The following is a 15,689-nucleotide window of genomic DNA, read 5'->3' as shown; positions in this document are numbered from 1 at the left end:
ATGAGTTTGTCTAGGAAATATATCAAATTATTTCAAATGTTTGTGCAAATGGTAAGAATAGAAGCATTACAATATGCACAAAAAGGTTATTTTCAGTCAGAAAGTAGTATCTGGCTACATTATTTGCCAGGAGTCACCACAGTCCTGTAAACTGGGACATGAATGGGATGTTTGTTTTATTATAGGACGGCCCTGACTCAAGGTATCTCCCGACTCCAGATAGCTAGCTTGCTCTGGCTATCACCCAGTAAATCTAACAGTCGTATTAGTCGACTGAACAGTGTGTGATTTCACTTTGTTCAGTCTGTTCTGACCTGCTGGGTAGCCAAGGCTACCTGGCCAGCTGTCTGAAGATACCAGGCTGATGTCTCGTCAAGAGACACAAACAGCAGGAGCAGGTGAATCAGACTGTTTTACTCTATCTGTGCTGAAACTGATTATTAAAGTTGATGTCCGTGCTCTGTCTAGTTAAAGCATCTGGCACTGACAGTTCATGGCTGTATTGGATAATTTTTTAATTTGCATGAAAATGACAGGCTTGCAGATGGTGCAGGTATTTTATTATTCTCAACTATCTCACACATCAAGTCCTAGACATCGACATCACAGTATTCTGGACACTTGACCTTTAAATGTAAATTATTTGAATTAATACCTCCAGGTCATAAATCAAACACATATCTGTGTCATCAATTTTCCTACACTATGTCTTTTGATCATCCAAGAAGGATCTACTTCAACTGAAGGAAATCAGGGTGAGTTTACAATGTACGCCTGCAACCAGAAGCTGTTACCAGAATCTCTGGGGTGGGGAGGGAACTGTGTCAGCAAAATACAATTTTCATGGGGATTTTAGTCATGATGAAGCTCAACAAAAACAAAAGAAAATCTTAAATGGCAATAAGTTTAAGGTCCTACCTTTTATAAAGTTATTTCACCTTAAATTATAAACCTTAGAAGTTTAAAAGTAATGGTACTCTGTCAGACATGACAGATCACTGTGAAAAAATGGAGAATAACTATATCTGTGTTTTGAAATAAAAATTAGACTGTATTCAGTGACATTTTATTAAAAGATATAATGCTTTCAGAGCATTAGAAATGCCTGCTGTCTGGTATATCGTGACTTTAAAATGGCACATATCCGAAATGTCAGGAGTGTTCACTGTAGTCCAGAAACTGTGTCACTTGGTAGTTCTTTCATGTCACTAGTTCGCCAGTTAGCCCATTAACAACAAATCCAGTGTTGAAAGAACAGAGTATATTTACCTTGCAGCAGTGAATAATAACACAAGCCGTCAGGAACAGTTTCTGCTGAAGAGCTCAATGGCTAAAGAAAAATAATCTAACCTTTTGTAACAAGTTTGTTTTGGTCTCACTCCTTGACTTTAGCTCTTTGTTTACTTTCCTCACTTCCTTTTCTCTTCGCATGTGCTGAGCTGAACTACCAATCAGAGTGATGTCATTCACAGTCGGGCTTCGCCGTCTCTGACACTGATTCGACATGCTGAATTGGCTGAAAGAAAGCTGACAAGGACTGACGAGGGCCAGCGGTGCAGGACACACCGCAAATACTAGGGCAACAGATGCTCAACAATGGCCCAACATTGACCAGCAACTGACCATCAGCTAAGTGTGTCAGGGCCTTTAGATAATTGGTTCAATCCAATTCCGAGCAATTAAGCTTGTATGTACATGAATTAAGGCAGCAAAGAAAATGTAATGGAGTGAGTGTCTTAAATACACTTAGTCTACGTTATAGCCAGTGATGTTCAAATCAACTGACTGACCACCATCTTACGGCTCAGTCACTACTGATATTTACTTAATGACTTAAAGCCAAAAAATGAATTCCTTAAAGTTTTTCTTGCAGCAAAGAACAAAACATACTTATATGTTTCCAGTGTTGGGTATATCCTCCCAGCACGTAATTATGACTGGGTGAGGGTAAAAATTCTTGTCGACCTGCCTGTTATGTTATTATGTTACAGACATTCTTATCAACTACATGAGGATACAGCTTTCGTGATGCTGTTGAAGCCAGCTGTGATTTTTCATCTTCACAACTTGAAAGAATATGTGGCAAAATGAATATGTATCTTTCCAGAAGGTTCAACAGTGATCCTATTACAATAATCCTAATATGGTTTAAAGCTCGATTGACATAAAGTCTACCGAATCTCTGCCTATTACCCTCGGCAGCCCTCCCCTCGTCTTCAGGGGCTTCTGTCTTCATTATGTGACTTTTGAAGACAAAAATCTTTCAGGGGTTCAACTGTTTTCTCCTGTTAAAAGACACTTTTTTTAAATCAGTTAGGCAGTTAGTGGTGTCATCTCTACTCAATACATTAAGAGGTTGTGATCAAAAATTAACTGATGCCTGCACAGGGTGGCTTTTATTTGTGTCTAGTTGGATCCCAAAGCAAATGAATGAATCCTTTATGACAAGAACAGAAACAGCCCTCTCAGTAATGAATTTTTAAATGAACTAATTTACCTGATGCTGTAGGACTGTCAAATATTTCGCCTCTGCCCTGTTGCCTTGGCATCATCTGTGCATCATAAAGTTGTTACAGATTACAATGGAGTGGAAGTGACTTTTCTAGTGGTGGCTTCTGAGTATATGAATTATGATATAATGCTTCACTTACCAGGAGTGGCAGCCATTTCTTCCCTCATCTCCTATTCCTGTTTCACCCAGTTCACCCTGGCAGTCTTTACATTGAGGCGGATTATGGACAGCTTCAATGTCTAGTGTGAAAAGAGGATGAGGCCCTTTGGCTGAGCCTATATATGCAGCCTGACAAGTCTAATCTTGGCTCCAGTCCTTCTGAAGACGACTTATTCATCGTGCCCAGTCCATTAGAGATTTAAGGGAACATTAAGGCCTCTAAACATCTCTTTTAATCAAAAACGCATGGTTGTTTTCGCTATACCTGCAAAATTGGAACATTCCCTTAATCTTCTTCACACCTTACTAAAGTAGATGTAATGCCCCTATATTCGTGATGCCCATTGGCAGCTCTACCTTACATTTTACATGCTGCAGAGCAGCTGTGGCCGTGTCTGCTGCATGTCTGCTCATTCAAAGTCAAACCTTTTCAGCTCTTAAACATATTCTACTCTTCTATTGAGCTAGTGAAGTCATAGCAATTTATTTTGTACATGCTAATCTTATTCATTGCCCCATGATACCTTGTGTGAATTATGAGCACAACATCTGATTATTCCTTTGCTGAACCTAGTGTCTACAAACTTACTAGTATGGTAAATTGTAAATGGATTAAATAGCGCCTCTCTAGTCTTTACCTAGCGTAAGTGTACAAACTTACTAGTATGGTAAATGGACTTGAATAGCGCCTCTCTATTCTTCCGACTAGTCAAAGCATTTTCACACTCCATGTCACATTTAACCATTCACACACACATCAACACACTGGTGGCTGAGGCTACCGTACAAGGTGCTACCTGCTCAACTTGAAACTCCTAGACCGATGGAGCAGCCACTGGGAGCAATTTGGTGTTCAGTATTTTGCCCAAGGATAATTCGACATGCGGACTGGAGGGTGTGCAATGCCTGCACACTTACTCCATCTTGTACATGATATGTCAACATGGAAACATGACTAAACGTCAATGTGTAACGAGGTCGGAGTGAGAATGTGTTGCACTGTGATGTTCACTCCAAGTTCAAAGATTAGTATTATTTTATGCTCTTTTTTAATGAAAAAAAAAAACGTTTATGAGATTTGTGTAAATCTACATGTAATTTATATCCCTGTCTCAACGCTTTAAGCCTGTGATCTGTAATAGCCAAAAGTCTTTATCAAAGCTGTTTTTCCTTGTTCCTTGTTTTTCCTTCCTTCCTTGAAAAGTGGCCTTAAGGGCCTTTGCCAGAAAGTCAGGTGACATGGTATAAAGAGTAACAGATCCCAAGAAAATAGGAAGTTGTTGTGAATAAATGGATAAAGCACAGGACTTTCACCCAGGAGACCAGGTTCAGGTGTCCTGTGGGTCAGTGTTTATTATTTGGTTCTGTTTACGTCATATTTTGACATTGCTATGACACTCAAGGAGGATGTCCAGCTGACGTCAGCAGAACTTTAGTTTTGGAACTATTTTTGAGCCATAACAGGACATCTTGAATAGATGCTTAAACAACGGTCATAAAACATCTCAATGTTTGCTGCGTTATGAATTTGAATTTTAATTCATAAGAGGAGGAATATGGTATTTCCTCTTTTAAAAGTTACATCATCTTGCTTTAACAAAACACACCCAGCTTTGTTACTATGAAGGTATCCCTTAAGCCTTAAAAGCTTTTGAGAGTGTTTATCACTTCACCCTTGGTAGCAGTGAAAACAATAAAGTAGCCAAATATGCAACTGTATGTTATCCACGGCCACTTCTTCAGGTTGTTCTCCCGTCCACCACCAATAAAGGCAGAGGTATGATCAGATTATTCAGCTTTAGGTGTGACAGGCTGCATTCCCACATCAGGTATTGCTCCAGAATCTCTAAGAAGACACCTGTAGTATAGGCTAACTCTCACAGATGCTGTTTCAGTGAAAAACAATACCTGGAAGTCATGCTCATAATTCAAGCAAGGTATCAGGGGGTGAGGAATAATGTAGATTTGCTTTCAAAGTCATTGCATACAAACTCTGAGTGCCACTACTGATGTCTCTGGCAAAGGGAGTTATCTTTTCCATCAGATATCAATGCATAGGGACAATGGATAGCTGTATCAAGGCATTTGCCAGAGAATTCAACAAACAGCCATCAGAGCTTTGTTTTGTTCTTTTAAATTAATCATTTTTTCTTAGCTAAGTGACAGTAGATCACAGATGAGCAAGTTTAGTCAAAACCTCAGCACTCTGTTTCTGGCTTGCTAAGCTCCTTGTCATCCACAGATGTTGACTAGCAGAGGAGAACAGCTTGACAGCTCAAGTAATGCATGTAGTTTTAACACTCAAAGTGGAAACAAAGCAATATAAAATCCAAAGGCAAGCGTTTTCCCCAACACCACCATTCTGTGAAAGTTTTCACAAACCACTCTGACCATTCCATTTTAAAAATACCCATAAAAGTGTCCCACTGGCAGAGACATTACCTTCTTAAACAGCTTCAGCTGACAGGACTACCTATTATATAACAACAGCCTAAAACAGCCCTGTGATTTGTGTGTCAATTTAGCCCATTTTATGCGTGAAGATGCAAGCTCAATGCCATTTCAGCTCACGGATGGTTGACATGAACAGATGTTAGGGATGTTCGGCTACCACCATTTGCAAGTCACATGTAAGAGGTTGAGAACAGACCAATTTGTGCTTACTGTTGCGTCTCCACTCACATGCAACATCTGATGCCTCATCGGATTTTACGCATGTGTTTGTACGTCATTGCTAGTGCAAGCATTACATAGAACAGTCTGACAGGCTGCAAACACTTGACCCTCACCTATAAGCAATCTCAGTCAGTAAGGACATACCACTGTGTGCATCGTTGAAGCTACTGTGCATATTGAGGGTGCTCTGACCTTGGGCCTGCCCTATATGTTCAGTCCCATTATCCGACAGAATACAAGCACAGATGCCTGTTTTGAAATCCACAGGGGTATGTAACCATAGCAAATGTAAGCAGTGAGCAGTGACAGCAACTCTGTGATTTTAAACCACAGGCTTCATACAGTATTCTGTATTGTGTAGACTGTATAATTATTGATGTGTGTGTGGTTGTACTTACAGTACTTCAGTCTGCGTCTGCATTGTTTTCAGTCTTCCTCTTTCACTTACTAACTTCCAAAACATTCCTCCTACTATTGTGTGTTTTGTAGCTGGAAGATTAATACCATTGTCATATCTGTCTATTGAATATGAAGCCACAGCCAGCAGCCTGTTACCTTATCTTAGCATAAATACTGGAAAACGGGAAAATAGTGAGCATAGCTCTGTCCGAAGGTAACTAAACCCATTAACCAGCTTCTCTAAAGCTCACTCATTAACATGCTATATCTCTTCACTTTAATCTATACAAAAACATTACTGTAAAAACTACAATTTTTGGTTTTATGTTGGGGGGGTTATGTGTGGACCTTTGTCTTGGCCAAGAGCAGTGACTTCCTGGAGTCTCAACTGGTTGCCTGGTAACCTCATGGTGATAACTAGCCCAGCAAAGAACTAGGAAATGGGAATCACAGAGCATTCTGGGGCCGCGCCACCATCTTGTGAGAATAAGCATCCATAGCTAGGGTAGCATGGATGTATTAAGAGACCTGGATACAGCATTGAATGCAGGACCCGTTCATTCCTATGAAAGTTGCTAAGTGGCTCATGAAGCCAAAAAAGCTATTTCCATGATATGAAATTACCTGGATGATCAGCACTGCTTCCACATTATTGGGCCCATAGAACAAGCGCACTAGAGACCTCCACCAGCCGAGCCGGCTACTTACAGTTTAGTGATGGAAAGTGATTAACAGTACATTAAAGGGATTCTTAAATGTAGTAATGACAGAAGCTTGTGTTAGGCTACTACAAGAGTTTCCTCATTTTGTTTCTGTCAATTTGTTTTAAGATTTGTAAATGTTTGCTTTGATTACATTCAAATTACGGGATTATGCCAAAAACACACCAGGCAGCTGTGAAGCTCATCACAATGATCACATTTTCTGCAGTCAGGAGGCATTTCATTTGTTTCGGGCAGGGAGAAATTCTTTGTAACATGGGTCAACCATGGATGTACTAAGAGACCTGGATACAGCATTGAAGATGGGACCCCGTTCAGTCCTAAGAAAGTTGCTCAGTGGCACATGAAGCAAAAAAAGCTCTATTTCCAATGTATAAATTTATCTGGATGATCGGTGCATTATTGGACCCATAGAGCAGGCGCACTAGACTTAAACTGGCTACTTCTTGTTTAGCATTCCGCTAACTTCAATGGGGATGAAATGATTTAATCTTATGGCTCTTCTGGACTTTCCAAATATTATCGGACTGAATGGATTAAATCCTGATAATGGAACAAGTCATTTGGCGAGGTTGCTGCTGTAAACAGTATGTACTTATTTACTGACAGCTCTTTTCCAATGTAAGTCTATGGGAAAAAGACTCTGGGCCCAATGTGACAAACCTGGGAAATGTAATTCCACTGTTTGGCCACTACGAAAATTGGATTGAAAGCTTGGCGCACTTCCTGGGGGCCTGTAAGTTAGCTGTTGATCCAATCATCTGTCATCTGTCAATCGCTCATCATCAGCAATGTATTGTATGCAGAAAAGACAAATGCCCTGATAAAAAAAAAGCTCTTAACAGATGCAAAGGAGCAATATATGACAGAACTGAAGATAGTTAATGGTATCAATCCTTATGAATTATGAGGTATAGAAAGGACCGTTTCAGCTTGCCATCCATTAACGCTACCATCCTTGATGTCTGTTTTTGTGTTAATGGGTACACCTGTCAGCAGTTCAAAAACTTTAAATCTTTGGAGGCCTTGTCCAATATACAGACCTATGGGTACAGGACCTTCAGATCTACAAGCCAAATGCCAACTGCACAATCATCTTGACAAAGATAAGCTAGCTAATGTTCTGCTTAGTGAATGCCAACAAAACCTCGGCTAATGAAACATAAATAATCTACCGGTAGGCTATCTAGAAAAATGAAGTGTTTTGTGCAAGTTCAGCACTTCTTTTTGACACTTACACTAAACAGACATTCTCACCATTAGCCTTAAAAAAATGGCTGACCTGCTGTTAGTGATGATGCATACCCATTCCCTATAGTCCCCATCACAACCCCCATAAAACCACACCTTGTCTCTCTTCCACTTTAGTTTCAGAACAGTATATATATTCTGTGGCTGGTATGCAGATTTTGTTACCTTTTGACAGCCATGCTCTCTGTTTCCACTTTATATTTTAACAGACAGAGTGATATAAATCATGATTTAACACTCAGCAAGAAAGCAAGTAAGCGCATGTCCCAAAATAATGAACTATTCCTTTAAATGCACTTGGCAGGATAAATAAAGCAAAAATTAAATGAGCAGTTTGAAAAAATAAACACATCTCCCTCTTTTTTTTTTTTTTTTTTCAAATAAGTCTAGTGGCTTCTCTAATTCACGCAGTCTTACCTTCTCACAATGAGTCTTTTACTACAACGTGTAGAGAGTCATGTACTGTGTATAATTCACATTAATCTTTTTCTAAGTTGGATTTTCAGCTTGACTTTGTATGCACACTAACTTTCTTGATGAGAACTCAGGGTTTCCTTACACATCTTACCTCCTCCTCAGAATGTGTCATAAGAGTTGTCATAAGATGGAGTCACTCAAAGGGCTTTAATGAAGTGAATATTTTTCCAGACAACTTGTTCCTGTTGTGTCCTTATGAAGCCAAGTACAGCTCACATCACTAACTTTGAACATCCTGTAATGCTGCACGCCATCTTTCAGCTGTATTTTTGTATGTCATCCCTTGTGTCTGCTGGCTGGCAGTGGAGTGTGGATATTGCAGAGTTGAGGTGAAGGGATGAGGTGGAATTCAACCAACAGTTTGCGCCACATAAAGCCTTTATCACACCTAAATGGCTCCGTCTCCCAAAGCCAGAGTGAGATAAGCACTGCCCATTCATCTGTAATGATGTGGAAGCAAGAACCAACTGAACTGAGTTGAGAGGGAAAGGCTAACTCTGACACAGTGAGGACAGTTGAAAAGGGTGCAGGGCCAATGGGGTTCACCGTGTTCACTCAGAATGATGTGTCAACATGCTTTTATTTATTTTGTGTTCTCTGTGGATTCATCTTGATTACAAGACATGTCTTACACTTCAAAGTACTGTAATTATCTGCCAGACAAAAAAGTGAAGCTGGGGCCGCATTACGCCACAGTTATTGATAGAGTTTGGACTACAAATGACATTTTTGCAACCCAACCGAATATTCTTAGACAGTTAACTCTGCCTTCAGATGCTCATTGGAAGCTTCTGTTTGCAAACAATAATTTAAAATGCACTGAGGGGAACCATAAGAACTAGGAACAATCTTAGTTCTTAGAACACCATTTTGAAGGACTTTTTTTAGCTCATACTTCTGAGTAGGTGCTCTCCCAACACAAGAGGAACCATTAGTAAAGTAAATGTATGGTGCATGGCCCAAATGTAAGTGTATGTTAATTGGTTGAACACAGGCAATGCAGCACCGGCAACCACCATTTTTCAAAACGTGTTAGACATGTAGACGAGGCAACACAAAACACAAGCAAGAGCTCATAACCAAAACAGTTTTGACTCCTCAAAGCCAGAGTGACTGCTGGCCGGCTTGCAGTACATCACTTCAGCATTCCTGTGGGTGGTGCAAACCTAAATAGAAGATCTTGATGGAATTCAGTCCTTGGACAAACTCCATACCTCTCAGGTAGTCCTTAAAACGGCTTAGTCAGAAAACGCCTTTACCGTGTGGCAGAGAAGCACCGCACTTTCAATCAGCTCCACTGTAAACCCATCTGTGTCATGATTCATTACAACGTAGTATAATTTTCACACAGGACACAAACACCTGTCTCCTGTCTCAAGTCCTGTGCTTGTTGAATCCATCCACATCTTCTCTGACCCGCTCTTGGTGACAAAATAATAGTCACTGTTGAGTTATTAACTCCACCCACAGTCTTTTTCTCAGGATTAGTTTTTGGGGGCATTTTGCCTTCACTTAATAGTGAAAACTGAGGACAAACAGGAAAGGTGGGTGAGCGAGAGAGGGTATGACATATACAAAAAGAGCCTGGGCTGGAGTCGAACCTGGGCAGCTGGGATAAAGACTGAGCCCTAATGATCCTCTCAACAATCTTTTTCTAACTCTAACAAGTATTTCTGTTGCTCAAACCTGACCACTGACCCATTCTTAGTTATGTGAGTTGACTCACATGACTTACCCTCAACCACCTTTGCGTCAAGATCTGGTGATCCCCTTTGCAACAAGATACAATACAAAGAGCTGCCTAGCGTCATCGAAGTGACACACAGGGCCTCAGCCCAAGCATCAAAATATAATGAGTAGGGATGAGATCACATTGCGAGAGTGATGTGATCACAAGTTCACAACTCTAAATGCAGCAGTGTTTGCACCCAAAATACATTAGGTAAGCATTAGACAAGCTGTTTTTGTAGATGCGATATATATGGTTATTTGCATATTCTGTGAGGACGTGAAATGTGACAAAATTGATTTTGAGACATATGTCCTTGGTGAAATGCAGACATAGACTGGATATGAGACTTTGATCCTAGACAGGGCCTTTAGGAAATCAAAAATCTGGCCTGACTAACCAACAGCAAGCTACTTATCAGGAAAAGGGGTGATCAAATACAGCGTACAAATGTCACTAAAACTATGTGTCGGGATTGATCTTACATTGGCAGAAAAGAAAATGCACAAGCCCATCTATGGTATTTGTTGGTCAAGTAGCAAAAAGCTTGCTGACTAACATGACAGTTGAAGAACAGGTAAACAAATAAAAAAAAAGGTGGCATGGTGGTCCAATGGTCAGCATTGTCACCTCACAGCAAGAAGGTTCCTGGTTCAAACCCGGGGTGGAGGGTTTGAATCTTGGGGTGGGGGAGCCCTTCTGCGTGGAGTTTGCATGTTCTCCCTGTGTTAGTGGGGATTTCCTCCAGCTACTCCAGCTTCCTCCCACCAACCAAAGACATGCAGGTTGGGTTAATTGGTGACTCTAAATTTCCCATAGGTGTGAATGTGAGCGTGTTGGCCCTGTGATAGTCTGGTAACCTGTCCAGGGTGTATCCTGCCTCTTTTCCTCTCAGCCCCCCCATGACCCCTGACAGGATAAGTGGTGGAAAATGAATGAATGAACAAATAAGTAAACTGTAAAGACACAAATGGATACAGTAATGTTGTTGTGGTGAACACAGAAGATGCATGATGGTGCCATATTTTTTGGTGGTTTCACATTTAATGAAGATTTATAACTCCTTTTTTACACACCATCTCCGCTACACTACTTTATTAGCAGCAGTGATTGTTGCTCATTGTTTGCTTCATTTTAACAACTGGTTCTGTGCCTGAAGTCTGTATAGTTGGCTCTTTGTAGATGCATCATTATTGGTAGGGCAAGTCCAGCATGCTGTCACAAAGGAATTAATTTTAGTAAGACAACTTTAAAGTGCTTAAATTCTCACTGACACCAGTTTTTTCAGGTTAAATCAATTATCTTCAAGAACACTAAATCACACGACATAATGGTGTCTGTTGTGGTAGAGAGAAAAGCAAACTTTAGCCTCAGGGTAGTATAAATGTACTACAAAGTAGTCATCTGCAGTCAAGTGTCATTATTCCTTCTTTTTTAAGCTAACAGTCACTTCATCTTAGGTAAAATCAGCTTACCCATATTGTCCTCTCGGGCCTTTTTAAACACACTGACAGGACCTACAGAGCACGCCTATTCCCACACACTGACTCAAACCTGCAACCTGTCTGTGTCTTCCAGGTGTAATTGGCTTGCTGACTGCAGCTCTGGACCCATCAGGAGTTCCAAAGAGGAAGACGGATGAGACCACAGAGTCTACCTGAGAATGCTACCTGTCCCTCTCCCTCACCATGTCACCCTAGGAAAACTATTAAACTGTCCCCATCCACAAATCCTCTTTTTTCCTTTGTTATTTCCCATAACCCACTGAGTTTGTGATCCCTCTTTACACCCAGCTGAAGTCCTAGTGATATGGCTAAAAGAGCCTTTATTTTGGACATGTTGTTTTTTCCTCTCAGTGCTGCCAGCCACCAAGGCTATGGTGGGAAGCGTCATTATACTTCTCAGCAGGTTGCCAATCACTGTCTGCTGTGGCTCTTGGGACTGGTGCTACACCTTACCCTTTCCTCATGTCAACGGGTTGACCTTAAACACCCCATAGTGTCCACAGGCTATGGAAAGGTGCGTGGTATCAGGAAGGAGCTCAATAATGAGATCTTGGGCCCTGTGGAACAGTACTTAGGTGTGCCATATGCCACCGCACCTATTGGTGAGCGCCGGTTCCAGCCCCCTGAAGCTCCAGGTTCCTGGCAAGAGATCCGCAATGCCACCCATTTTGCGCCAGTGTGTCCCCAGAATGTGCACGGGGTTTTACCTGAGATCATGCTACCAGTGTGGTTCACAGACAACCTGGATGCTGCAGCGACCTATGTTCAGAACCAGAGTGAGGACTGCCTTTACCTCAACATCTATGTACCCACTGAAGATGGTGAGTGAGACAAACCTCTCATATTAGATATAGGAGGAAATGAAGTTAGTCTTGGCCCGTTAAACTGTGCATTTAGAGTGGGTTGGAAAAAGATGAGTGTAGGAGTGAAATCCCAGGTTTGCCTGAAAAGATTAGTTTGTGTAACAACTGTTTCAGAGTGTAAGAACAGCTTGTACTTTCCTAATAATTTTAAATTTTCATACTTATGTAAGTGCACCAGGATTCCCTGAAATAGTGTCATTCTGATCAAGTAGTAAGGATTATATACAGCTAAAGAAGAGCTCTTAACGTGAAACAAAAGACACACCAGGATATTACCAAATATATTCTCTGATAATCTCCTGGTCTTGTATTAATGTCAGTTTCAATTAGTATTTGTTCCTCAATTACTATTATCTAATTGTGCTCTAGAGTTAGGCCTACATACTGCAGCATAGCCACATCTGCAATCTTTCTTGTGCTAAGCAATACTTAGACACTTCACTTTTATTTCTCATGTTTAATTAATTTTAACATTTTATCAGATATTCAAAATTCATACTGAACATGCTCAGCTGACTAGCTGCTTTTTGTTCCAGTTAGCCACATCTAGCTTGCATTAATTTGCATAAACCATGCATGAACATTTATATCTTTATAATACTAATTTTGTCAGCTGTCTTACTTTAACCTTTTACTTGAGTAGTGCAGAGTAAGTTGCGTGTGTTTTGAGTGACTGAACTAAGTGAACAACTGATATTATAAAATACACAGTGACTCACTGACACCACTGATATTTTTTTTACTTCAACTAGTAGAAGAGGAAAATGTCTTTGAGTCCCTGCATTGAGGAAGTTTTAAGAAAACTGTGAAGGCATTGTTTTTTTTCTCTTTTGTTTCTGATATTCTATTCATTTCTTTTTTTTTAAATGTGTCAAAGTGTTTATCATGAAGAAAATTCATCAAACATAACAACAAAGACAACCTTGTTTCTTATATTCTTGTATTGTATTGTATTGTATTGTTTCTAGACAGCTGTTGTAGTTTTCCAGTAGAGAGCCTGCAGTAACTTGATAGCAATGCTAACACTAACATAAATGCAACACAGTTATTAAGCATTTAATGGTCTATAAAGTCACGGATCGAGTTGGTCAATTAACAAACCTAAAAAAAGGGAACTATTTTTTCAGCTGCATTACATCTGTTCTGTACTTTTTAGTGGCCATGCTAGCTTGTCCATTTCTACTGTAAGAAATTTAAAACTGTCAGAGAAAACTTGCATAACTGTCCTTAAAAAAATTGTCAAAACTTTCTATAAAAGAGCAAAACATAGTAAATATTGTTTATCAATCTACTGCATTTGTTTTTCTTTCACCTTTATTTAGTTTTGACAAATCAGTAACTTACATTTAACGCTGAACTAGCAGCAACGAAGCGCAGCCTACGGTAAGCTGTCATGCAGTGTCTATGAAAAACTGTGGCCGCCACTCCAAGCTGCAGCCTTTTGGGTCATCAGCAAAGTGCGGCCAAACTGAAAGTTGGATGTAGTTTAACTTTTAGCAACAAAGTCCGACCAGAGAATAACTGCAGCCATTCAGTGAACAGAGTTGTGTGACATGTTGACCTTAGGCCTCCAGGAAGTGCAACTGGCTTTCGTAGTGGCCAAACAGTGGAATTACAATTCCCGAGCCCATCACATGATGCCATCAGCCCCAAAAAGTCTTTTTCCCATTGACTTACATTGGAAAAGAGATGTCTGTAAATCCATAGATAAATTCTTTTGGGCATCACAACACCTGCAAACTAATTCGTTTCACTATCGGGATTTAATCTATTTGGTCTGACAACATTTGTAAAGTCTAGAAGAGCCCTAAGATTAAATCTTTTTATCCCAATTCAAGTTAGTGGAATGCTAAACCAGAAGTAGCCAGCTTAAGTCTAGTGTGCCTGCTCTAATGGGTCCAGTGATGCTGAGGAAGCATCAATCATCTGGAAAATTTTATACAGCAAAATAGAGCTTTTTTGGCTTCACACGACTGAGCAAATTTCATAGGACTAAACGGGGTCCCACCTTCAATGATGTATCCAGGTCTCTTAGTACATCCATGGTTGACCTATCTTACAAAGAATTTCTCCCTGCTCGAAACAAATGAACATGCCTCCTGACTGCAGAAAATGTGATTATGCAGAAAAATGTGATTACCAGCTGCCTGGTGTATTTTTGGCATAATCCTGTAATTTGAATGTAATCAAAGCAAACATTTACAAATCTTAAAACAAAGTGACAGAAACAAACTGGGGAAACTCTTGTAGGAGCCTAACACAAGCTTCCGTCATTACTACATTTAAGAATCCCATTAATATACTGTTAATCACTTTCCAATTTCTATGTTACAGTTGTTAAATTGCAAATTTTCTCATATTTTCTGAGGGTCTGTCATACAAAAGACTTCCACTACACTGCTGGTCATGTGACCCTAACCTTGGTAGTTGTAGAAGTACAATTAAGAGCGGATAAAAAAGGCATGGTTTATTTTTAAAGGTCAACAAGGAAGCTGGAATAACCTGCACATTTTTGTCATTTCACTTAGCTGAAGGACTCGCATTCACACTGACATACATTGCATTATTGTTAAATTCTGAACTGCCATCACTCACAAAAAGGATTTGAACTATTTCCAAACTATTACCATTTGCAGTGTGCTGGTTTGTACTGAACTAATCGACAAAGAGCTGTAATGTAAAGCATGTGGTTTTAAACCTCAGTGACCATTTTGTTGGTATGCTGATGCCAGTTTAATGGTTTGACTTGAGTAAGGCTATTTTACTTGCTGTGGATACTGTGGTTGGGCTTGGGATGCTGTTGTAGCAGCAAGGTTAAGAGAAGATACAACAATACAATACATTGCCAAATAGAACCTTTTTTAGGCCTCCTGGGGTAAAATTAGCCAAAGACTGGAGATCACTTTGAGGCAAAACCTCCACCTCTCAATGAGCTATCTGGGTGTACTTCTTGCATTAATGATCCAGTGGAGAGCGTTTGAGAAAGCAGATGTGCAGGTGAAAGAACAACGGATCAAAGTGTTATTTTGGAGGCAAAGCATATGCCACTGACAATAGTAAGCAAGGCTAATGATAAAATGCTTTTGAAAAAAGGCCGCAATTAATAGACTCACCTGAGAGTTGTGTGAGAGTATGCAAAAACACATAGTTATGCATTACTGCTCTTATACTATATGAAGCCTAACACTAGGATTAGTCCAGAGTGGTGCACAGCATTGTTGTATTTTAACACTAAAGCTGAAACCATAACCGACTTAGCTCGATTGTGTGAGTGTTGCAGATAATTTATTTTGTCGGTGAATGCGCCAAAGCCCAACAAAAAGATGGAAACAGATTAATTGCTAGTGGAAAATATCAAGTATTACTACAGTACAAAGTGAGACCAGAGCACCGGAG

The 15,689-nt window shown here is 40.1% G+C and overlaps 1 protein-coding gene across 1 annotated transcript in view; it reads left to right on the top strand.

The window, feature by feature from the left end:
• nlgn2b (neuroligin 2b) overlaps nucleotides 1-15,689 on the top strand; it is a 104,452-nt gene that overhangs the window by 35,476 nt on the left and 53,287 nt on the right. Inside the window, exon 2 of the mRNA XM_033646624.2 lies at nucleotides 11,504-12,251. Coding sequence (XP_033502515.2) covers nucleotides 11,735-12,251 — 517 coding nt within the window. The 5' untranslated portion in view covers nucleotides 11,504-11,734. The remainder of the gene's footprint in view (nucleotides 1-11,503; nucleotides 12,252-15,689) is intronic.

This window comes from Epinephelus lanceolatus, chromosome 11 (assembly GCF_041903045.1).
Source record: "Epinephelus lanceolatus isolate andai-2023 chromosome 11, ASM4190304v1, whole genome shotgun sequence".
Classification (NCBI taxonomy): domain Eukaryota; kingdom Metazoa; phylum Chordata; class Actinopteri; order Perciformes; family Serranidae; genus Epinephelus; species Epinephelus lanceolatus.
Note: the sequence above shows the minus strand (reverse complement) of the source record. Positions and strands in the feature narration are given on the sequence as shown.